Consider the following 24,533-nt stretch of genomic DNA (forward strand, 5'->3'; position numbering starts at 1 on the left):
AAGTGTATCAAATGGGACTTCTATCGCTTACCGGTGCTATGCGCATGCAGTTTCATAAACTTGCTAAGGTCTTTCACATGGTCCAGAAAAATATAAGCAATAGTACTTTGCAGTTCATCAACCTCAGCAAAAAATGGAAAGATATTGCATTGTTCTCCACGTCAACCGTTGATCTAATACAAGCGTGATATGCTGCTTCGTCTGCCCGCGCGTCGCTCCGTCGAGTAGAATTGTTAATCTACACTACCCTTCGATGATCTCTGCTTATTTATTATTCGAACGTCACACATAGAGCGCATATCCATGCACAGACAGACAGAATAACTGCCGACTGTAGCAGTTAAGAGTATAATGAGATATATAGTGAGTGGTAGTTGTTGGAATCCTTGATGGACAAATATGTCCAAAAAATAGGACCTCAGTTTGTCGTACGTTGTTTTCTAAACTAAAAGACATTAGGCTCATTCGTGACCATTCTAAGTTCCCGATTCAATATTGAAAGACATTCTGCTCACATATGTAAATACGATATATATATGTATATATATACACATATAGATATATACGTGAGAAGGGGATTTTATTACGACGATGTTCATTTGTGGATTGCTACTCGGTGACATTAGCGCGTGAAACGACCGCACTAATCTGCTTTTAGTGTACTCATTAATATAAAAGTGTTAGCTTTGCTATTGACGTCCTGTTAATTACCATATAGTAACAAATCAGTGTCATCTAGGAAAAAAGGTGGAGCGAATGGTTTCTGCCGGTGGAAGAGTATCGGAATAGCTTTTGCCTCTCTTTGTATTTACCAGATAGTAAGCTTCTAAAACGATAAATGTACACTAAACGGTTAAATGTGATCGAATGTGAACACACTGTCGTCATCGTTGTACCCAGTGAATGAAATGAAATCGTTATCGTATTGCAAGCTTACCTGATCACCGTCTTAATGGTATTAACAAAACAACATCAACAGCAGCAGAAGAAAAAGACAAACAAAGTAGGAATGTTTTAGCTATATTAAAGCAAGTGAACTGCAGAAGCTCACTAAGCAACAGATTACAGAATAAAGTATGGCCTGAGTTAGTCAACATATGAAGTGCGAGTAGGATGAACTTTGTTACGTATTTGGAAGACAATGTGATCTTGCGTTTGAAACCGGACGTTGGCGTGTAATCGCAATCGTATGGATCTATTATTGAGACAACCATTGTTTTATTTAAAGATAATCTTTTTTACCCTAAAACTGTTTCGATTCCGAGGTTAATCGCCTGTTACTGTACGCTGCTTTCTTTAATCCTCGACTCCATTGTACATTCTTTTATCTTTTAACAAATAAGTTAGGAATCCGATGTGGATTTTAGTTTATAAAGGTACAACAAACATACAGCTGCACAGACATAAGTTCACAGGTCGAATAATATCGATTTTTCATTAAGATGAATTAGCCATTAGGTAGTGTTGTACAACGAGGGCTTGGGGAGCAGAAACGACAAAATCGAACAAATTCGCAATAAATGGGCTAAAATTATAACTATTAGGACGTGTGTAGTAATCTTCATCATGTATTATCAGGCATGTACGTAAATTATGCATGCTGAATCCATTGTATAGTGTTTTCTTTATTGCGTAGGTTATGCCGATCTGAGTTAAAATTAGCAACTTTTTGCAATCTTTTCCTTAAACCATAACCAACATTTTAATTAACAAAAGCGAGTCATGAATTTCTTGATTAATAATGGGATTTTATATTTTAGAACCAAAAAATTTTAATTAATAGAATATCGTTGTAAATACCGCAGCGGTTAAACAGACTAACGAAAGGTAACTACGGGGGCTGTCAGAAGTTAATGCAATAACTCCAACAAAATAACATGCGTGGCCTTCTTGAATTCGAAAATTTGACATTCTAACAATTTCTCCTAGACTGTTGAACTGTCAAACACGACAAGCTAGGTGAAAATAGATTTAATGACTTAATTAATTTCTGATTAGAGCGTCGCAATCGAACTTTTGTCTTAGTCAAGTTTGAAGCTTTTTGAAATCCTTTTGCTTTTGGGACTGATCTAGATAATTTTTGGGGCAAATTCGCAGCGATATGATATACGTAAATCAAAAGTGAAAAATATAATTGAGAACCTAGCGTCGTCAGTCATAATTTTATAAACAGTGTTCAAAACTGTCGATTTTATGAACCTAAGAATTGCAGTTGTGAATTATTTGTGAATAGTGCTAACCTTGTGGAGACACTAACGATTAAGCTCTATCCCACACCACGGCAATCGATGTTTACCACAAATAGGAAATCTTACGATTTGGAATATTTGTGTATGTAGAAAGCTAGATGCCGTGTCCTTGTTGTTCATTCTTTTATTTCTGCTTACTATACTTATATCGTAAATATTATAAACAAAAAACTAGTTTATTAAAAAAAGCTTATATTGCTAGAATAATGTATTTGTGAGTAAGACACGTAAGCATCTCATTCGTTACGTACGACACTATGTTATAACGTATTATGTAAAGAATTGGGATTCTCAGTGCTCACAAACTAAAACTCTGAAAAAAATGTATGCCTCCAGAAAGTCTATAGCTTTAATATTTTTCGTTGTTTAGCGCATAACTGATGAGGCTGATCTCAACAATAATTTCGTAAATCATTCCTATACGTTTTGCATTCCACAGCGAGTGCTACTGATGTGTTATGACTTAAAATATAATACGATCATAAGAAAGTCTATCCCAACAGAGTGGTGAAATGCAGTATCAACGTTGGGTATTGTAATTAAATTATGCGATTAACTATCTAGCTCACTGTGAACAAGAACGTATATTGAACCCAAAAACTTAGAAGTAAAGGTACCAGGAAGTCGCTTTAAGTTAGCGGACTAGGTATGTAAGAGGCTGTTAAACAACTCTTAAGCTGTCTGTGCTTTATTTTCTTTGCTTTACAAAGAACGTTCCTAAATATTATAGCATTCCTGAATATTGATTCACATTTTCCTAGTCGCATACCCAGGACACGATTTTCATAGCGCTGGCCAGGTTTGTTTTAGATGACCTGAAGTTCGTGCACTAAACAAATCGATAAAAAATTCATTAATATACCTAATGGTTATGATATGGTTTGATGTGAAACGATAATATAAATTGCTGGTGGTTCAATGCAAAAATAAAGTAATCTGTATTTAGTTAGATACTACAATTAAACCTAGGCATTTTTTTGTTCTTAATTTGATTTATTTCAACTTACATTTATTCTGTGAAAATGAACATATCATTTCAGCTATGACGACTTATCTAAATTAGGCTTGTCGCATTTTAGGCCGTTAGGTACTTGAGTCTATAAAGGCAATCGTAATTCGAGAGAAACATCTGCACATATTGTAGAAGTACCCTCCACCTAGTGCATATATTTCCCAAGAGAAGAGTTAACAGTTAAGTATTTTCATGAGACAGTATCATCAAAACAATAATTTAAACGTATGCTTCCTTTTATTTTAGTTGAAGCGTACTGGCATCTTCTGATCAGACACAATGGGCTCGCAGTTCTTGGAGATTCTTCGGCAGGGTGTATGGGCTTCTCTGACAGGCGGATGGTTCTTCGACCCCCGCCAGGGCCACGCAGCGAATCTGCTACATCTCTATCTCTGGCTTCTTCTTATCGCTTTGCCGTTTTGCCTTTACATGGTAATAATATTCGTGTGTATTTGTGTGTTAGCGCGATGGCTGCTTGAACGGTTAAACCTCTGGCTGAAAAAAGCCAGCGGTCGCTGGTCAAGTCCGCCCAGAGTAAACATATGGTGCACAAAAAGTGTAGTTAAGTCAAAGAACAAATAATATTCGTGTGTATGCATGCGTTCATTTAAATATATTAGATCTCTTTTACTTACACATCTTTAAATGGTGCCGTTTCCTCGTGTTATAGCAACACTGGCCGTTATTATAGGCACGCACTTGTTGACTAATGGGTTTCTTCTACAGATTTTTTTCGTTGTCAACTTTTTATCATCTAAAAAAGTAGTTACGTGCGTGTATGTGAGCTTTTTATTTTTAATTTCTTTACTATATGATATGTTTAATATACATGAGATAAAAATATGGTATGTTTTTCTCGTCATCTAAACAGTAAAATATGTTTGAGAATGTCTGTCGATCTTGTACTTGAGTCAGAGTCGTACATTCACACCGCTCGTACATTCTGCACCTAGTAACGTTTTTGGACAACTAACACTGAATATCATATTAAATCTATTAAATGTTTATATAACGTTTCACTGCATACCTGGAGCATAAAGTTTTATAAAGGTAATTTTTTCCGAAAGCCAACTCTGCCCACATCCTATTGTTAATTCAAACTGAATTTCTTAACAAAATGCATCTAAAATGATAAATAAGAAACTATTCAAAATTTAGATGCGTGAATTTTGTGTCTATTCCTGTCAGTAGGACGAACTTCAGAGATGCTAGTGTTAAAAGTGTTTTCAAAGCGACATTGGTGAAATTCGTTGACGCTAATATTCTCTGTCTGTAGTTCGCATCTTCAATGGGCTTCGCGTTATGGGCAGCGTATGTGGCATTAGTCGCAGTTCTATTTACCTCATTGAAAGTTCTAAATCTTCGACTTCATCGGCTGTTCGACACTGGAGAGGCCATGCAGGAGGCCCCATCGGTTGACGGAGATCGCCACCCTGGCGGGGGCCACGGCGCACATCATGGGTAAGTTTACTAATGAGTTGCAGAAAACTATAGAACTGCCAATAAGGTTATCAGTCAAACTCAATGCGACCATTTACAGTAGGGAATCCGCTAGTAGTCAGTTCATTAAGCAAACTTGAATTTGTTCAATATGAATATTTCGGTGCTCGGTTATGGTTCAAAAGTAATGATTGACAATGCTATTACAAAGTAATAATGTTTGCGTGGAAGTGGTGAAAGACAGGTGCCCTCAATCTCTTTGTTATTCTTTGTTATCCTTCCTTTGTTATTAAGCGACTTCAATGCTTGTATATATAGTGCTGTATAGTGAATCACTATATATGTGATAGAATAATGAATGATAAACTGGTTGTCTTAATAGTGTTTCCTCACATCTGGAGTTAATCGTGTGCAAATTTTGCAAAAAAGCGTGTACCTATTTAAAATAGTTGCTATTATTACTATATATATATACAAGACTAATATATATGAGCGCGTATCTAGGTACAAATTTAAAAAAAGAATCAAAGGCAGAATTTTAATGTCAAAGAAAAATTTGTGTCAAAGAATTTATGAAATCTATTACAAATGACAGACTGAACGGTTGTCATACCCACGACTTAGTGAGTCTAAGAATTATTATTAGAAGTAAATGGGCAAAATCTGTCTATTATTGTGTACTGAATCAAACATGGAGGTGGTGATGTTCTTACTGAAGTGTTGACATCGACAGAAATCCTACAGTAATACTTCATGGATAGTATAAAGTACGTACATGAAACAACAGGTACTTTCGAGCGAGAAATTGTAAGAAAAATGCACAAAATCGCCTAAAAGCTAGTCTAATGCATTTGCTTTAGGTCGTTGTGTGAAATTATGAGACGCAACGGCTGTAAAAATTAAAGACTCTTCTATGGATTCTGCTGTGCCTTTCTAATAAGAAAAAAAAATCAAGGATTTTGATAACTCCAGATGGTAAACATTTTTTAATTATAATCGAAGGAATGAGATTAAAATGAAAATCCCAGAAAAATAAACGATCATTTTCATCGGATTTTCATTTTCCGCTGATTTCAAGTCTACGATACACAGAGCGACACGCAGCTCTTTAGACTAAGATTTTCTTCTTCACCTTTTTTGGACCATAAAAAACATTACTCCAACAGAAGCTTTTCTTAACTTAGAAAAAGCTTTATGGGTTGGCAACCGCTGTGATATATGTAAAAAGTGAATTTATTTGGTTCAATTTCGTTGTGCAGTTCCCGCGATCGTGCGGTCGAGCTAGAGTTGTTGGCGCCCCGTCCAGACGGTGAAACACCTCCAGTGCAATGTTCGTCAAGGAATTCTCTTGCAAATCTTACCACCCGAGTGGATTCTATTGAATTCATCTCGCTCAACACAAGAGATAACAACAGCTTTGGTACGTATTGATGTAAGATACCTAAAAAGGAAAGCTATGGCGGTAAATTGAAACACGCGTTGCATAGGTTACTATAGATGGTCCACACATATAGAATACATAATTTATGTATATTCTTAGACCTCGCGGTTCAGTTGGCCAGAGGAAGTTCCGGTGCGTCCTCCGTCGGCTCGCGACGTTCTTCTTCTGTTCGAAGAGAGCCGGAACGAAGTAATGTGGGCGGTGGCGCATGCGGGATCTCAACACAGAGCGTTCGCAGTAGTAATCTCAGCCAAAAATCCGCATTAAGCCCAGACAGTCATCGAAAACTGCTTCTCGTACAGCAATATCAACAGCAATTACATCTGAATACAGGTACGTAAATCAGGATATCGACATTTGCAGCTCGTGCTTGTAGATAAGGAATGCTTCTTCTATCGATTTAGATAGTTATCTCAACTGAACTGCTATTTTGAGAGTTGTAATCAGATTACTGCTTTATCATAGCACCTAAATAGCATTTGTGATTTCTACAACTACAGATACAGCGAGCACATGCGGAGTAGTCTCTGCACTTTCTGGCGGAATGTCAGGCAGCGTTATGGATGAGCAGCCCTCACAGGCTAGTGCTGTGCTCAGTGGGGATACCACAACGTCTTTATCGTCAACAACCAGCCTCCAACAACAGGCGTTGCCATCTTCAATAGGCACTAATAGCAATGGAACAAATCCTTCAGCTAGTGTCGGAGTCGTCGCCGGAATTGGTGGACATCACGGCGGAGCCTTTGGCTGCCATTTTAGCCCTGCTCTTCAAGCTACCTCGGCGGATCCTTTTATGAAGTCACCGTTGACGGCAGGCAGTGTCGAACTTGGATTTATGTCACAGGACCCGAGCGTTGCAAGGTGAGTCACAAGCGACTCCTTCGCCACTATAATCTGTGATACGTTTGACAAAGCGGGAAGAAAGTATTATTATTAGACTGGCCAACAACTTCAAGAGATAATCCTAACGTAAAGCTTAAAAGATCCGTAAAAACTGCCTTTATTTGCTCATAATTGTTGTGAATGTGTTACTAATAAGTAAAATTATTTAATATCTTTCGGAATTCAAACTACAATTTGAAATTGTTTTTTAACGTAAAATATTTCTGTCACATTTAGTGTTTTATCTTACATTCATTATTTAATCCGACAAAAAGCAAAAATAGAAGAATCTTTTTTTAGGGAGCATATAGAATTGTCTCAAATATATTTTCATGACTTTTTTTATACTTCATTCATTCTTTGTGGCTTTGTTTATTCTTAAAGGTTTCGACCTTATTTGACCGAGTTTTTGAGCATTTCCATATTAGTTCAAGGTTCTGTTCTTGAATGTAATTTGCAAAACTTTCAACCAACTATTTTCTTTCTTTACGAACTTTGCTTGTGTTACTACAGCTATATAATGAACATTCGAATAATACTCTTCGTACATACAAATATTCGTTAGGGCGCGTACTCAGATTGCAGCTGGTTCAGGCGTAGCTGGTGGCAGTATGAGAACCGAGGGACGCCAACCTGTACGGCGCGCTCACTCAGAAATGGAGACTTCAGCATCGGGTGGTCCTGGCGTAGGAGGGAGCCCCGGAGGCGGTGTTAGGACTGGCCAGCCTCCGTCACATCCGGTTTCCCTCGAGGCTATCTCGTCTCAGCCTCCGCCGCCGGGGGCAATTCCTAGAAGGTACATATATAACAGAATAGTACAAAAACATTACAGTTAATTTATATGTTATTCAATGCTTAAAATATAGTACGAGTTTGAATATAGCACTTTCTTTACATCTGTTAAACAAGTAGTTACATGCGTGTACATGAGCTTTTTATTTTTCCTTTTTTGACTTGATACAAAAGTTAGACGTAACTAAGATGGGATCTGCTGTTCGTCATCTAAACGGTAAAATAGGTTTGAGAATGTCTGTCGATCTTCTACTCTGAGTCAGAGTTGTACGCTGGCCCAAATTGGCGGACCCTCTGTGAAATTCACACCGCTCATACATTCTGCGCCCAGCAACGTTTTTGGAAAACTAACACTGAATACCATATTAAATATGTTACATTCTTACATAACGTTTCACTGCATACCTGGAGCATAAAGTTTCATAAAGGTAATTTTTTCGGAAATCCAACTGTGCTCACATCCTATTCTTATTTCAAACCGAATTTTTTAATAAAATCGATTCCAATTGATACCGATTCAGATTTTCGATGCATAACCCCTGTGTCTATTCCTGTCAGTAGGACGAAGACTTTAATAGACATTTCGCTTTGTGAATATAATCAAGTGTTTCATATCGGAGAGAATTTCTGGAGGCATACCTGTATATCTGCGCTGATGGACAGTATATTTTGCTAAGGCTTACTTGGTAGAGAGGTATGTTACCTGTTAGTTGGCATTTTCTCTTCTCACGACTATTGTTCGATACAAAATTAGGTCGATGGATTACATTCGAAAGGGACTCTCGGAAGAAACTATCCAGGAGGATGATCCTGCTGGTGCTGGCGGCAGTGGTATACCAAGTCCGATCACTCTAACGGAAACGTCGAAAGGAAGCCCTGACACAACTCATAAGAAGAAAGGAAAAGAAAAACAACAGAGTCTTTCAAGTCCTGCGACGGCTGAGCGCCAAAAGAAGAAACAACGCCGGAAGAGGCGTAGCGGAACCCTTGGCACTCCTGACGTAGTGCATTTGACACCAACACAGCAGCAGGGTCAACAGCAACAGCAGCAAACCCCTAACGGCACAACCTCAGATACCTCTCATCATCACCAAATGTCGGTGGATACTGTGCCACTTGATCAGCAGCCATTCGCTAGCGAGCAGAACACGACAACGACAGATGACAGTTCTGAAACACACTCGGAGCGAAGTAGCACAAATTTCTCCGTAATCTATAACCCTTCGACGCCAAAAAGCGGGACAACTACACAGAGCAATAATATTAGTAACACCGAATATGGAAAGGAAGTGAGTAGACCTGGTACGGCAGTAGGAATCAGTGCAGCTGACGAAACTGGGGATGCAAGAAGACAACGATTGGTTTCGGGTAGTCATTTACAACGGGATGCTCAAGAAGGCAGCTTCGAATGGTCATTCGGTGACCCTGTCGCCACTCCGTCCCGAGAAGACGACGTGCAAAGCTCTAGGTAAGTGTGAGCGTTTACGTCCTTGTGATTAGAATGTATCTCAAAACCGTTGTTTCTTTACGAACATACTATATCTTTTTGCTTTTCGTACATTTGGTGAAAATATATATGTAGACCATATCGACGTCAAAAGAAAATAGCTATTTTTAATGTACCATTATATGTATATTTCGAAGCGTTGCAATCTATCGTTTTCTTATTCAAGCTATGGCTTAATTTACCCAAACGCATATGTTAGCAGCTCTTTCCTGTACGCTACCTGTAAAGTATGATTTTTAATCATAGAGCTCAGGCTCATACTGATAAACATCTTTTTTTAAAATGGAGTTTCTGAAGTCTCGGCAATCTAGATTAATGACTGGCTTTCATTCACTGCAGCTCATCAACTTCACCAGATGAGAGTACACCATCCTTGAAGCAGAGCACAGCTTCTCGTCAAGGATCGCAGGAGTCACGGGAGCCATCGGGGTCCTCTGGGGGCGGAGGCGACGCGTGGCAGCGCAGCCAAATCCGCCGGCGTCTTCTCGAAATTCTTTCTAAAGACGATTTAGTATCAAGCAGAGATCTACAGAAGCTTAAACAGGAGCTGATCTCACTTGGGACATTGGCTGACTCTGATGAGGGCGAGGGAGATTGGTCAGATGGTGGAGGTACAGCTGTTGTACAATCACCTCTTCAAGGTACAAGCACTGTGAGTGCAATGGTAGCGAAGGAAGGGGGCATCTCAGGCCGACGATCTACTAGAGTAGAGCCTACAGATAGTTTAGGATCATCCACAAGTCGGAAGTCATCAGCAGAAGGTGGTGCAGTAGGTGGTGGAAAAAGTAGTGACACACCCGAACAGCAGTCCATAGGTAAGTGTACCTATATTGACGACCAGCAATTTAAGCGTGACCGAGTGGCTCTCAGAGCAACCGCAATGAACTTAAACTTTCCGATTTAGTTATATGCTAAACGATCAACTGTGTCCGTTTCAAAGGCGCATCGTGTATTCTAATTTCGAATTGACTAGGCCCGTACTGAACAATTTAAGCATTTTGTAAATATATTTGTTAGGCCTTGTATAATTACTACACTACCATAAAGCCAGTTTAACTGATTTGAAGGTTCCCCAGACACGGCTGGCGGGGGTGGTCCATCAAACGTGACTTCAGGAGGAGATTCCGTGTCGCCTCCATCATATTTACTCGCTTCGATGCTGTCTACGCCGGGTACCCACTTGGCACGTAGCCATGATGACACATCACCTGGGGCAGTTCATTGTTTTCGTGACGAAGATGGCAATTGGCAGGCCTACACCTTTAACGAAAGTGGCAAGGCTTCTTCCCCACGCACGTATGTCACCCACCAGCAACAGCATCAGCAACAGAAGCATATGCATTTAAGACCACCAAAGACGAAGGCAAGTGATCTGATAAATTGAGGACATGATCTCGTGACGAGATGTGTTTGAAATGGAGCTACCATTGTCATCGATGTCATCCAACAAGTTCTATATGTTGTCCTTTGTATCTTCTGTTAATAACAAATAAATGTTATAGAAGCCCTAATGTCACTGAGTATGGAATTTGTTCAAAGTTACATATGTCTTATAAAATAAACCGATCTTAATATCACTTCGTTCTATTGATCTAGCTACCAGGAGATGTCGAAGGAGGCAGTGTGAGTGGTGTAGGACGACCGTGGGACACAGTGTCACAGGCGTCGTCTTCATCGGGCGCTACGCTGATGGTTGCCGGGGCTGGAAGCGGCATAGGGGGTCCTTCGTCGTTAAGTGGCGGCGGACATCGGACTCCCGGGGACTCTACTGAAGGATCGATTTGTCCCTTGGGAAACTCCGCTTTGGTAGGCGTTTCGCATTCCCTTGATCCCCTAGCAGGCCGACGTCAACAAGTAATTCCTAGTTCGTTTGATGGAAGTTCCACATCGAGACACCGCCAGCCACACACGTCTCAGGGCAATCATCAACAACAAACAAACGATTATTTCTACGTTTTACAGCCACATATGCCGGCAAATCCAGGGTAAGGAGAAATTGCAGAGTGAGGAAATATAAGCCCTATGTGGTTCGCTGGTGTAGCTATAATATCACGTTTTCACATAAAATGTCATCCAAATATGTCTGTTAGATAACGCGGAAAAATATAGTTAGTTTCTTACGCAGAAAGGACACGACACTAGATAGTACAGTTGCATGTTTTTTTTTGTTTATTTATTTACTATCATACAATTCAGGTTATTCCGAAGTAGCCGTTTCCAGTTTAGTGGAGATGGTGTCACCGTCGGAGGGGCATCTTTGTCATTCTTAAATCCTCGAGGAATTCTGTCTCATCCTTCGGGAGGCCTCGATCAACCAAGTGTTTTAGATCCCGCACCACCTAGACCGCGTCAATACTACCTGTTCCACATATTACCGTGGTCTAAAGGGTTAAGAGTAAAGGTGAGTTGCATTGAACCTTGTCTGTTTATACGTATAAGTAATCGAGGAGCACGCTTGCGTCTACTTTACTAAAATAATAGCCAGAACTATTAACATTTCGTCTGCCAGGGTTTAAATATTGCATCGCAGCGATGTTAAGCTCGCTCATAGGATTCAAGGACACACTTGAATCATGTGCGTACTTTCTGTGGCAAAAGCATCAGACGTGCCTTGACGTTTTCATTGTATAACCGTTAGCCTTTTTGCTGTCTCGTTCCTCACAGGTTTCCTTTGACCGCTTGACACTTCTCGCCGTCCTCGATAGAAATATAACCCTGTTGGAAAACTTTGCTTCAGTCACTCTCGCTGTTTTAGTCGCTCTTCTCGGTGCGCTGTGCTTACAAAAGGTATTGTGATTTCATAGAGAAAGTAACTTCCCTTTATCATAAAAGAAGTGCCGTTTGAAAAGCTGATATTTTTTCCAGCGCTTAATACATATAAGGTTTTGATTTAGATACTACGCCAGTGTTGTAGTAGCACAGATATACCCGTTGCTATTAGCTGTGTTAAATGCTCTCACACAAGCAGGTCCTGCGGACTGTACATGCTTTGGTTGAAGGGGCGTGTGACTGTTGACCCTTGAAAACGTTCATTTTGGATACCTCATTTTATGCATATTAACTTAGAAGGCAATGCTTCTTCTAATACGGTCCAAATTTCTTATTACCGTTTGATTTCCAACTGTTTTAGGGCCTTTTCGTAGAGCTGAGTTCAATCGCGTTCTGCTTCGTGATGGCATCCTGTCAGTACAGCCTTCTCAAAAGTGTTCAGCCTGATGCTGCATCACCAACGCACGGTTATAATCATCTAGTATTGTACAGGTACAGCGGATTTAGTGGCTGAAGATATTTAGGTCTTACCCACAGTAGCGAATTACTACAACTACTAAAATACATGTTGTAAGCTGTAAGGAAATCGAAATGCTTAATTCTGATTTTTCATAAATGTACAGATATTAATGTTACATCCTTTAAAATCCTTACTTCCAGTCGCCCGGTGTACTTTTGTTTGTGCTGCACAGCATTACTAACCAGTCAGCGGATTTTGGAAGCGAATATCCCTTACCCGAATATAGCTGTCTACAACTGGCGCCTTTTTACACCAGGAGGCGTGGCCGCACTAAAGAACTTTCTCATTAGTAAGTTTATGTCTAATCTAGCAGGGCGAACAGAAGAGCCTATCATACATAATAAAGAGCGCATTATGTATTTGTATTTCAGACATCTTTTGACGATTATTTCGGTAATATGATCACATTGTCTGAAAATCATTTTCGTTTCTTACTTGGCACCTTCTCACATAACTCCTAATATAGACAATTACAAAAAAATATATACTGGTGAATACTTATTTTTGGTGTATATTTTTCTTTCAGTATTCGTGTTAAGTTTTCCGGTGCTATTTAGCGTGGGTCTTCTGCCACAAGTAAACACATTTGTAACATACCTCTGCGAACAGATTGACATGCATATATTTGGTGGTGCTGCAACTACAGGTCCTGTGTCTGCCGTGTACTGCCTCAGCAGAAGCCTCGCGTTAACTGGAATACTCTTTGGCCTATGTTACACTTCACTGCTGGTCTGTTTCTTAATAGAAACTTGGCGAATTTTCGACTAATTCCCGCATCGACGGGGATACACGTATTTACTCTAACTGCAACCTATTCGAAACGAATTGATTTAAGAACAGCATACCATACATTAGGCCATTACAGGACAGATTACTTTAAACCTGCTGAAGAAAAAAAGAACATCTATATTGGTTTTCACAGTTTTACAATTTTATCGGCGTCAATAATGTTCCAGGATAATCAAAATCCAGCAAATAATATCGCGTTCTCCGTGTTCTGCGGACTTCTCGTCACGACATCATATCACCTATCGCGAAGTCAGAGTGACCCGACCGTGTTAGCACGGCTCATCACAGGCGCGCTCCGAAGAACAGAAAAATCGACTACATCGAACAGACCAAAGAGGCGGAGTAATGCACCAGCTATAGACTCATCCAGTGCTAAACAACAGGAAAATAATGGAAATGGTAGATCTGCAGAAATAATTGTGGCCGGTGACAACGACCTCCGTTCCGGGAATGCCATAATAACGACAGCACAACCTGATGAACCAGGCATAACAGTGTCCGCTGGCGGAACTATCAGTACAACTGCAGGAACCTCTGAGGGTGTGGCCACTGCAACCGAAGCAACGGAAGCTTGGAAACACCATGAATTTGTCGATCCGCTTCCCCAGCAAATGAGGGACACAGTGGTTAGTAATAGTTGGGTTGGAAAGCAACAAAAATGTATGTAAAGACTATGAAATAAAAAGATGTTGATTTTATCAAGGTTTTCTGACGTTCTCTTGTTCATTGCCTTTTCCGAAATAATAATTTTCCAGCTGGCTCGTCTGAAAACGGACGCAATTCAAGTAGCTTTACTATCTGTGTTTGTATTCGCTCTCCACGTGTCAACGATGTTCACAGTGCTACAGCCGTACCTTGCGCGAGGACTTCATTTTTTGGCTCTGATTTGGGGCTTCATTCTTCATTATCTATTGCCACAGGTGATACGCAGTTTGCGTAAACGTCAGCATTCGTTCTCTAATATACGTCTAGTTACTGACGTAAATAGACAACAACATTCGTTCTTTTGAATTCGCTCTACTAAAAGAGCCTGTACCTTTATAGACAGTCCGACAGATATAAGCAGAATAATTGTAATAGTTTCTGAATTTATTACTATATGTTTGTCTACTTTAAAATAAGATCGATAATCAAAGATTTTGTTGCAAAATTGCTGTTTATATGGTTTTTGAACTTAACATTATATATATATATATATATATATACATATATTGTTGTGAACATGTTTGATTGACAGGCACGAAAACATCTACCGTGGCTTTGTTGTGCTGCACCATTTCTTAAGTCGCGGGAACACAATATGTACGAAAGTACCGGTAAGATCCCATCCAGCTTATAGCTATTCGAAGGGTGAAGGCGCGTCTGTAAATGAGACTGAACGAATAATTTTTACAGCACTATTCTTATTTGTGGCGTATGTAGGGCTAAATTATGTTTACCACTTTTTGCTTCATTTCATGGAAAAACTGAATTACTTATACAGAGCCAGCACACGTAATGTGGTTCGAGCGTGTTCAAGTGATTATGTGGTTCATTGAGAAGAATGCCCTTTATCCCTTGGTGGTGCTCAGCGCCTTGACTGTTTCGCTTGCGCCGCTGATTGAACAGTTCGGTCTGCCGTGAGTACTTCATATTTTATTATCAAGTTATTTTTGCAATCTCAAGATGTTCAGGTACTCATGCAGTTGTTCGTATAATGCCCTAAAATGCTTGTTATAGGGCCTGTACTATACGTATTTCAAAAAAAGGATGCCGCAGCTGAGACGCGTTGACCATTAAGAATATCAGTGATACCAATCAGCTAATTGTGAACTGATTTAAGTTTGTATTTCTTCCTCAAAAATGCTACTTCCTTATTATATATTTCAAACAACAGTTGTGAGATTTTATGCGAGCAGTTGCTGGAAACTTGATGACATTTTGTCATAAAAAGTGTATTTACCATTTACGAGTATTTTAATCGATTAACCCTATTATAAATATTAATAATTACAAATATTAGTTTCCACCTCGGAGAACAAATAGAATATCTTACTTATTAAGGCAAGGTCGAAACTAAGGATGACAAGCAAATTGAAAGACTGTGGACCTGTAAACTCTACTGCATATTCACTTAAGGAAAGTGTGTTAAACACTTCAAATGATGGTGATAACATCGTTCTTGTTCCCTTGGTTTGTTTATTTAGTATTGGGAGTATGGTATTGGTCGTATGCTCAATGCGCTGTCTTCGAGGGGCGTTCACTGATGCCTCATGGCACTTCGTGGCGCTAGCCTTCACACTGCTTATCTTCAGATTCGACTTTCAGGGAAAATACAGGGAGCCGATCCTTGTTAATTTATATGTTATGCTTCTAGCCACCAACAAACTGTACGAACTGCTGTTAAAGGTATTACTGCGATTTTCCATAAAAATTGCCAAATATGTGCTGATGACGAATAAAATTTCTTGACAGAACCATGTAGCAACGTAGTAAAATGTACGAGTAAACCTGTTATGTTTTCTAACTATTTGTTATATACGCTATCGTTTGTATCGGTTTCGATAAGGGGAAGTAGTTTTAATCTATTTTTGCATTATCTTTCCAGTTACGATTCGTGATCACATATATAGCCCCTTGGCAGATCACATGGGGTTCGGCATTTCATGCCTTTGCCCAACCATTCTCAGTGCCACATTCAGCTATGCTTTTTATTCAGGTAACAGGTCGACTCCAGACAGAATGTAAAACCTTTGGTGATAACGTGTTGATATACAACCATGTTATTCCTGCTATCACGATTCAGTATTTCTAGGGAAGTCTATATAAAGAAGGAAACCACGACGTTCTCTGTAGGTAACATACGCTGAGAGCACCTTCACAATTGCCTTTTTTTAAATTATGTTACGATTTCAGGCCATTGTTTCTTCGGCGTTATCAGCTCCTTTGTCTCCAGTTTTGGGCAGTGCTATCTTCTTCACGAGTTACGTGAGGCCGATCAAATTCTGGGAGCGGGATTACAAGTTAGTATAGATTTTTCTTTCAATCTAGTTCTATCATACCTAGCCTAAAATAAACAAGTCTACATTTGACTACGTGACTCTTATATGACCGATGACGGAATATAACAGGAGATTTAATTATCAGCTTCCACAATTCTAATGGCTATGCAACTATAATGGACAGACCAATTGAGCATTCCTAAAAAAATGCAGATAAAACGGCCTTTTTCACTTACACTAAATGCCTGAATCTGTTTGTAATGGTGCTCATCTTTGCACTGCTATTTCAGTACAAAACGTGTAGATCACTCGAACACTCGGCTGTCATCTCAGTTGGAACGTAATCCTGGTGGCTCGGACGACAATAACCTAAATTCCATCTTCTATGAGCATCTGACCCGTTCTCTGCAGAAGTCACTTTATGGAGATTTAGCTCTTGGCAGATGGGGTGCAGTATCGCAGGGGGACTGTTTTGTGCTAGCTTCTGACAACTTAAACTGTCTGGTACACATTGTAGAACTTGCTAATGGACTGGTCACATTTCAGCTGCGTGGACTGGAGTTCAGAGGTCAGTAGCATACACGGAATTGTTTGATGGCAATTGAAACCATTGAAACCAGTGTCCAATATAGAAAAGCAAAGGCGTTTTTAATTTAAAAAGTGATGCATTTTCTGAATCTGGCCAATTTTACCAGTAAAGATTAATTAAAGCGAACTCAGCATATTTCTTATACTATCCAATAGGCTACAACTTTGCTTTGTAGAGGACTCACTTATTTCAACAAAATAAAAATCAACATTTTATCAAAAGCACAGGCATCGTTGCGAATAGAAATCAAAGAATTATTAACTGTCTGTGAACAGAAGCCAGAAGGTACACATTACTACTACACTCTTTTGTAGACCGTTAGTTACCGCTACTTCTCTTACTAATTAGGCCGACAGTTTTCGACAGACAATAATATCAACATCCAGAATGGCTAAATATAATTTTTTTCTACAGGCACATACTGTCAACAGCGCGAAGTAGAGGCTATGATGGAAGAAGTGCGGGACAATGTTGGATGCTGTTGCTGTGAGCCCGGCCATTTACCCGGAATGCTCTCAGCAAATGCCGCGTTCAATCAGAGATGGCTCGCGTGGGAGGTTTGATTACTACTTTTTTATACAATACTTCTATACGTTAACTTAATGAAACTACGCATGTTTACTAATCCTTCTTGAATAATTCATGACTTGAATAATGTACGGAACCATGCATATTTCGAAACCGAGCATAAGGTACATTTTCTTCTATTCATAATGTACACAGGTGCTATTAAATTCTATGTGAAAGACACGAGAAACATGATATATATACATATACATATATCTATTTATAGGTGTCAGCCGCCAAATACATTCTCGAGGGGTACTCCATTTCAGATAACTCGGCCGTTCCTCTACTTCAGGTAAAAGTATTGGAGAATGCATTTAAAAGCGAATAGGTTACTCTTTCCTCCGTTGTCAAATATATACCGAACAGCTCAAGTATTGATTATAATACCATTCAAACAATTGCGATATTATCATGAATGGGCTCGATGCCGTCCTTTGTTATCACCAGGTGTTCGAACTACGCCGTGCGTTGATGACGTACTATGTCAAAGCTGTGATTTTCTATGCTGTAACAAGTACAAAACTGGAAGGGTGGCTTTCGAACCAAAGCATTCTTGAGGCTCTCATGCCTACCCTGGACAAACATTACGCCGAACTTGATCCTGTTTTCACGGTAAACAACGATGATGATTATGACTGTCGAGTCACAGGAATCTCGCGGAACAGCTTCTGCAAGGTCTGACAGTCAAATCAGCAGTGTCTATGTTATTCCAGTAATAGTTCACTTTTGAAAATGCTTATTGTTGACGTATCTATACATGCTGGACTGGATAAGCACAAACAGAATGGGAGCTTGATCTTAGATTGAAGGGTATTCACTATTCCGTAAAACAGTTGGCTTAGCATACAGCGAGTCGATAATACGAATCGCAACGTTCATTGGTTATATTGAGAGGCAGAAATATTAATATCATCGTCACATCATACATTAACTTCATTCAAATATAAAATTGCTTTTGCGACATTGGTTGGCTGTTTGACAGATGTACCTTACATGGATTCAATATTGTTTACAACGGGTAGCAAGCACTAAACCTGCATTCGCATCCACCATTGCCGCGGATAAATGCTCGCCGTTGGTATCGCTTTGCTTTGCATTAAGCGTTTTGGCCCGACGTGCCCTTGGCTCCGCCTCACATAACACCCTTCAGTCTGTCGATTATCTGCTGTTCGGACTGCACGCTCTTTTCAAGGGAGATATCCGCATCGCCTGCGTACGAGATGAATGGGTCTTTCATGACATGGATCTCATCAACAAGGTCTGTTGCTAAGCTAATATTTGTTTATAATAATGTTTGACGTATACTCAACTTGATAAAATCTAAGATAACAGACCACAAAACTACAAAGATTACCACGGCAGTGGACATTTAACGTCGTATTCTCCCTCATTATCCTTGTCCGACAGGTCGTTGCTCCGGCTGTACGGATGGCATTCAAACTTCATCAAGATCATTTTATGTCTTCCGAGGGACTTGAAAAGTCAAAAGATCTTTTCGACGCTATCGAAAAGTACACAGCAACATTAGTAATATCGCACGAAGCAGATCCTGCCTGGCGAAACGCGGTTCTGTCGAGCGTTCAGTCACTTCTTGCTTTAAGGCACGTGGCCGATGAGAATTCAGATGACTACAAGATTATTACACTGAACAAACGATTCCTTGACTTCAGAGTCATCAAGGTGAGGGTTTGATACTTTCGGTACGTAAATTCAGGTATAGTTTGTATTTCTAGAATTAAAGTAGTTTGTGCGGGAAGGCTGTGTTGGAAGAAATGCCTAAATAACTATATAAAACGTTTGGGAAACAGAACAGATGGCGCTCGTTAAAAACTGTATTTACAGATACTTAGATATATCTTGACGTGCGCCAAGGGATACATGCCTAACGGACTTGTCTGTTCGATATAGCAACGATTTGCTTCGAAGATTTTTCAGTTTGAGCTGGTACAGAGTAATCCAACATACTTCAGTTCATAGTGCAAGGTGGCCGTTTGTTCCAGAACATGTTAACATGCAATTTGTTTTACTAATCTTTTTCTATGAGCGGATGCTCTGTTTTGCTGAAAAGCGTATAGTCTACTATTCAAAACAGAAGCTATTCTCGGTTTCATTATAGCTTCAAAATACCCAAGCAAACATCTTTGGTAACGGATAGGTTTCTATGAAGGAGGACGCCTAATATCTACTTCTTTGGTCGGAATAATTGGGACATGGACACCGGCTAAAAACTACATTTGGTTACATCTATAAGGAAAATTTTCCTTAGATCATGATATAGAACAGCGCTGATTGTATCTGCGATTGACTTTTTGATCCATGGTAAATAGTTTTTACTCTCTGAAAGATCGAAGATAATTCTTTATTCCACGTTTGGTAGATCTCCCCAGCAAATGATACCGTTAGGTCTCCTGACTTTATTGTCCTCAGACAGCATAAAATTTGTATATAAGATCTTCGTAGGCAGTTGAGACGTTGCATACAGCACTATGCTAGATTTAAAACCCTAAGTGATTGTCAAAATATTTGGGTCGTCATACTTTTTTTGTATGACGATACATCTTTGTACATTCTGCAGTTCTAGTTGTGATGCTTCCAAGTTGATTTTTCTTCATGTTTTTTTGCATTCTGATATATTTAAACCTGCTTCTGTCTATTCAGTGGAGGCAAATTCAGTTATATAATAAAAAAATGCGGCAAGTTGTCGCTTTCGAGTAGTCAAAGAGATTCTGAATTTTGTTGAGGGTTCTACCGGTGCAAAGATGTTGGGCAATATCTTGTCCTTGTTGATACTTCAAAAATTAACCTTTTGGCTTGTGCATGGTGAACGCATGCTCTAGAAAAAATTAGCCTTTTTGAGCAACGGGTAAACAATGTATCCTAATTTATTACGAATTCTCTCTATACGTTGTTTACTATATCGGTTGGGAATTATCGTACTAAGGACACTTTATAGCCTTCGATATGATTTAACAGGTGTATTTCGTACACACTAACGTTGTTTAAAAGTAAATTTTACTTGTTCCAAATAGATTCGATAAGGTTTTTTGCATCGACCCGAAAATTTGTTCTATTAATTTCCTTCTAAAAGCCTCTTGCCCATCGAATTATGGGGATTATTATGAATACAGCTCGCACAAGTAATGTAACGTTATTGACGTACTTGCAAAACTATAGGGCCACTACCGGATTCACTAATAAACCAATCCTAACGTTTCGCTCTATAATGGTACAATGTAGGTAAATCGTGAATGCGTCCGAGGCCTTTGGGCGGGCCAGCAACAAGAATTGGTCTACTTGCGTAATCGTAACCCTGAACGAGGTTCGATTCAGAACGCTAAACAGGCATTAAGAAACATCATAAATTCATCATGCGACCAGCCGATCGGTCAGTAGCTAAAGCTGTTTTTTGAGCGAAACACCTTATATTGCCATTCTTTCATTCAATTTGTTTGTCTTGCATTTTTCTAAAGTATTATTTTTTTTTTTATTAAAAACTACCTAAGCTTCTGAAACAATGCTCACCGTGTACTGGATTATTTTTGCCTGTAGAAGTATTTGAAGTATAGTTGGTAATTACCAATATTCTGTAATGACGTTCCGCGGTTGCTTACAGGCTATCCTATTTATGTATCGCCTTTGACAACGTCGTTTGCTGAAACCTCCACCCAGCTGTGTCAGTTAATTGGAGGTGCGTTATCTCTGTCTTTATTCCGGCAGTCCGTGTGCGACTTTTTCTCTCGATTGAAGATTCGTTGTGGGGAAGGCTGCTCGAGCGGAGGCACTGGGCGACAGGATGAAGGTTGTCCCGGAGGCTATTCCGCCCCTGCGTCCCTAAGTGGAAGTATTGCTAGAGGAGGTGGGTGTCTCTTGCATCAGTCATACAGCCAACTTTGTATTAATTTCACCTCTTATCTCTGGTTGATACAAAACTTTTTTTCATTCCTTTGATTTTATAGTGGACCCAAGCTGCGTAGGAGGCGTTTCAATGTCCGCTGTTGGCGGTCCTGCATTGGGGGCTGCTGGGGGACAGGTTGGTAACTCCCAAATAAATGTACCTCCGCGCCGCAGTCATTCATCAGGGTCTCATCTAACAAATCCACCAGATTTAGGATGCGCATCGGCTGCGTTGTCAGGTCTGGCTTTAAGTGGTGGTGGAGGTCGCACCGCGTCAGTCTCATCATCAACTATTGGAACAAGCACTGCTCTAGTGGGCGCAGGTGCCAGCAGTCTTGGCACGAATTCTGCATCGTACGTTCGAACCTCGCTCGGTAACCTTACCTTGTCATCGCTCACTAAACCGGGTTAGTACAACCGAAACTATACTAGTTATGCTGCTGTCTTTATGAAGGTTACGGGCTTGAACTTGTATTGATTGCTTCTGAGGTCTTCTAACAAATTATGGCCTATTGCGGCTTCCTTAAGACAAAAAGAAATTTACGTGGTACGCCGAACGACTCAAATAGGTCACTAATGCTTATGCGCGTATTCTTCATTTTACCATTTATTCCTTGTGCAGGTCCAACAAACGTCACCGTGGTCTCTATGAGGCCATTCGGTGAAACGCCATTTGTGATCGGCGAAAGTGCCGGTTCCCGAAGCACCGTCTTCGGAACGTGGGATCCGCAAACCGGACAGTTGGTTCCAGCCCCTGCTTCGGCCCCTCATCATACCTTGCCTGTTACACCTGTAACCGTCACAGCGACTGTGACTACAGTAACAGCACCCGCATCCGCCACAACAGCTTCAACAGGAGTCACGACAACGATGATAACCACGACGACCACGTCACCTCCATGCAGCATCTCAGGCGTTTCCATAGGGTCTGCAAGTGTTGCATCGGCCGCAGCTGCTAGTGCCCCCATAGCTACGTCAAACAGCGGCGGTACTGGCAACTGTACGGAAACAACAGTGTTGTAGCAGAGGACCAGACCCGCTTCGCAAAGCGTGGCGTCGTTATCATTAAATGCAATCAAAAGCATCAGTGGTAATAGCCAAACCAATGGGCATGAGACCACTGGCCAGGGGTTGGTAGAGCATCCGCTGATGAGCCTCGTCAGCTTCGTTTCGCTTACGGAAGGTCCTTCCACTCCGTTAGAGAAGCGTGGCGAAGGCGCTCGCAGGCATAGCTGTGCCACCACAGTTCAATGCAGCTCACCACGTGGACGACAATTCGCTTTAAATCATCAGTATAGCCAAGAATGTGTTTGGCGCCAAAAGTCGTATAGCAACAAAAAGAACAGCATGGACAATTTGCCCGAGCCGGAGTGGTGCTGATTTTCGCCGATTTCTTCCCATTGTATTGGCCATGGATAAAACTAGTTGTCACCTCATTATTAAAAGAGAGTATAGGCGATTTAGGCAATCTACCAATAAACCCCACTTACTTGTTGTTTTCGTTCTCATGACAATACGTTTTAGGCAAATGCCGTCAGAATAGCGGCAGTGGCGCGAGCAAAAACCTGAGTAACGACGATGCAACAACGCGATAAATTGATTGACTCATCTTAAATATTGTTAACTGTTAACTGTGCCACAAAAAAAACTTCGAGTAGTGATAATAATTTGTCAATCTTGTATACATATAATCAGTTTAGACCGCGTAGGATTCTGAATAACTTCAAGTAGTGGTTGAATGTGGAAAAACTAACAGTTTATGGCTACAAAGCCTCACAGTATAATTTTAACCGCGGATAACACCCATCAATCTTCTATCCAGTAAGTTTGCTGCCACAGATCTAAATGGGTAATTGTATTTAATTCATAACTAGATATTGCTTAGCATACTTATAGAACTGTCAAAAAGTTATTCGAGTTGTTTTACCGAAGCTAATTTATTTTAAACAACCCCAACTCGATCAGTTAATATGGGTTACCGAGAAGAAGATGGAGCTACTCTGTTTTCTTTAGTAACAGATTGCTTTTAAGCTAATGAGATGGGTGTATAATATATAGGGGACGCGGATTTTGAAGTGCATCATATAGACAAAGTAAATCGTCCATACAGTGAGTGAGATTGTTTCGACATTATTTAACTGTATGAATATTAATAATGTCCAGCTGCACAAATTATAAAATGTTAATGTCGCGGACATAGCGATAATTTTCATAAATACTGCAAACCTAAGTGGGTGAAGTCGGAATGATAGGGGCGAAACACGAAACTCGACGAGGGCATATAAAAATGGCCCAGAAGCAGAATGTAGAATTTAGAATGAGAAGAATGTAAAGTAGTAAGAGCTCAACGATTCAACATATATTTGACAAAAACCTAAGGAATAATGAAAGTGAATACATGGATATATCTTTGTAAAAAGCTACCATAATCTAATAGCCTATATGTAGAGAGACAAAATGTTGACCTAAGCTAGAAATGGTGAGGTAGATCCTTCCGAAGAAAGAGGGTGCGTTTGTGAATTGTGAAGAATAATAGTTCAAGCTGAAATTTTCAGTAAGCTTCACTGGGCAGACAGTATTTAATTATTATTATTATTATTAACGAAAGCAAGTTAGATCCGTTCTGCAACTACATGCATATACAAATATCTACAGAGGTATGTTGCCAAAATATTAAATCTATTGTACATACTCTGTAAATAGAAATCTGATTAAATTTCACCGGTCTTTGTATTAAAAAAGTTGATTATCAAGGGATTTGTGGGTGGCATTGATAGCTTGCGTGTGAAGCAATATGCTTACGTGAGCAGTCGTATTAATAAACAAAGGATGTATGTGAAAAGTAGGTTGTGCCTTTTTCCCAAATAAATTTTTTATTCCGAATTTAGTGTATTTCCGTATGTAAACTATATGAGACCGACACTGGTATTCGCTCTGGGTCGTAGTACTAGCTTGCAAATTTTACACGAACGCCAGCCCATTGGGCGGCTAAATTTCCGTAGGCAGACAAACCTGCCGAAGATGGTCGATGAACATGTTTAAAAATTTTGCCTAAAACCTTGAAAGGCAAAATAAAGTAGATCTTCCTTGATAGTATA

General features: G+C 39.9%; 1 protein-coding gene across 8 annotated transcripts; it reads left to right on the forward strand.

The window, feature by feature from the left end:
* The first annotated feature begins 96 nt into the window (after positions 1-96).
* pcx (pecanex) lies at positions 97-24,533 on the forward strand. Of its 8 annotated transcripts, none has more exons than XM_022813387.2 (33): positions 97-519; positions 3,508-3,693; positions 4,538-4,722; positions 5,961-6,121; positions 6,242-6,475; positions 6,643-7,003; positions 7,590-7,820; positions 8,571-9,284; positions 9,663-10,138; positions 10,391-10,686; positions 10,920-11,308; positions 11,520-11,724; positions 11,988-12,110; positions 12,454-12,584; positions 12,753-12,901; positions 13,139-13,341; positions 13,569-14,027; positions 14,157-14,321; positions 14,639-14,717; positions 14,885-15,020; positions 15,588-15,789; positions 15,989-16,099; positions 16,297-16,403; positions 16,673-16,950; positions 17,386-17,528; positions 17,765-17,833; positions 17,989-18,216; positions 18,524-18,799; positions 18,949-19,221; positions 20,779-20,926; positions 21,155-21,397; positions 21,498-21,842; positions 22,058-24,533. In XM_022813387.2, exons 2-33 carry the CDS (start codon positions 3,541-3,543, stop codon positions 22,456-22,458), a joined length of 7,674 nt encoding a protein of 2,557 aa, XP_022669122.1. In that variant the 5' UTR covers positions 97-519; positions 3,508-3,540; the 3' UTR covers positions 22,459-24,533. The 8 variants fall into 8 exon arrangements, 7 of the variants coding, with proteins under 7 accessions (XP_022669122.1, XP_022669125.1, XP_022669123.1 ...); XM_022813390.2 differs by having other exon boundaries at positions 97-428; XM_022813388.2 differs by having other exon boundaries at positions 97-363.

Source organism: Varroa destructor, unplaced genomic scaffold, assembly GCF_002443255.2.
Source record: "Varroa destructor unplaced genomic scaffold, Vdes_3.0 BEIS01000007.1, whole genome shotgun sequence".
Taxonomy (NCBI): Eukaryota; Metazoa; Arthropoda; class Arachnida; order Mesostigmata; family Varroidae; genus Varroa; species Varroa destructor.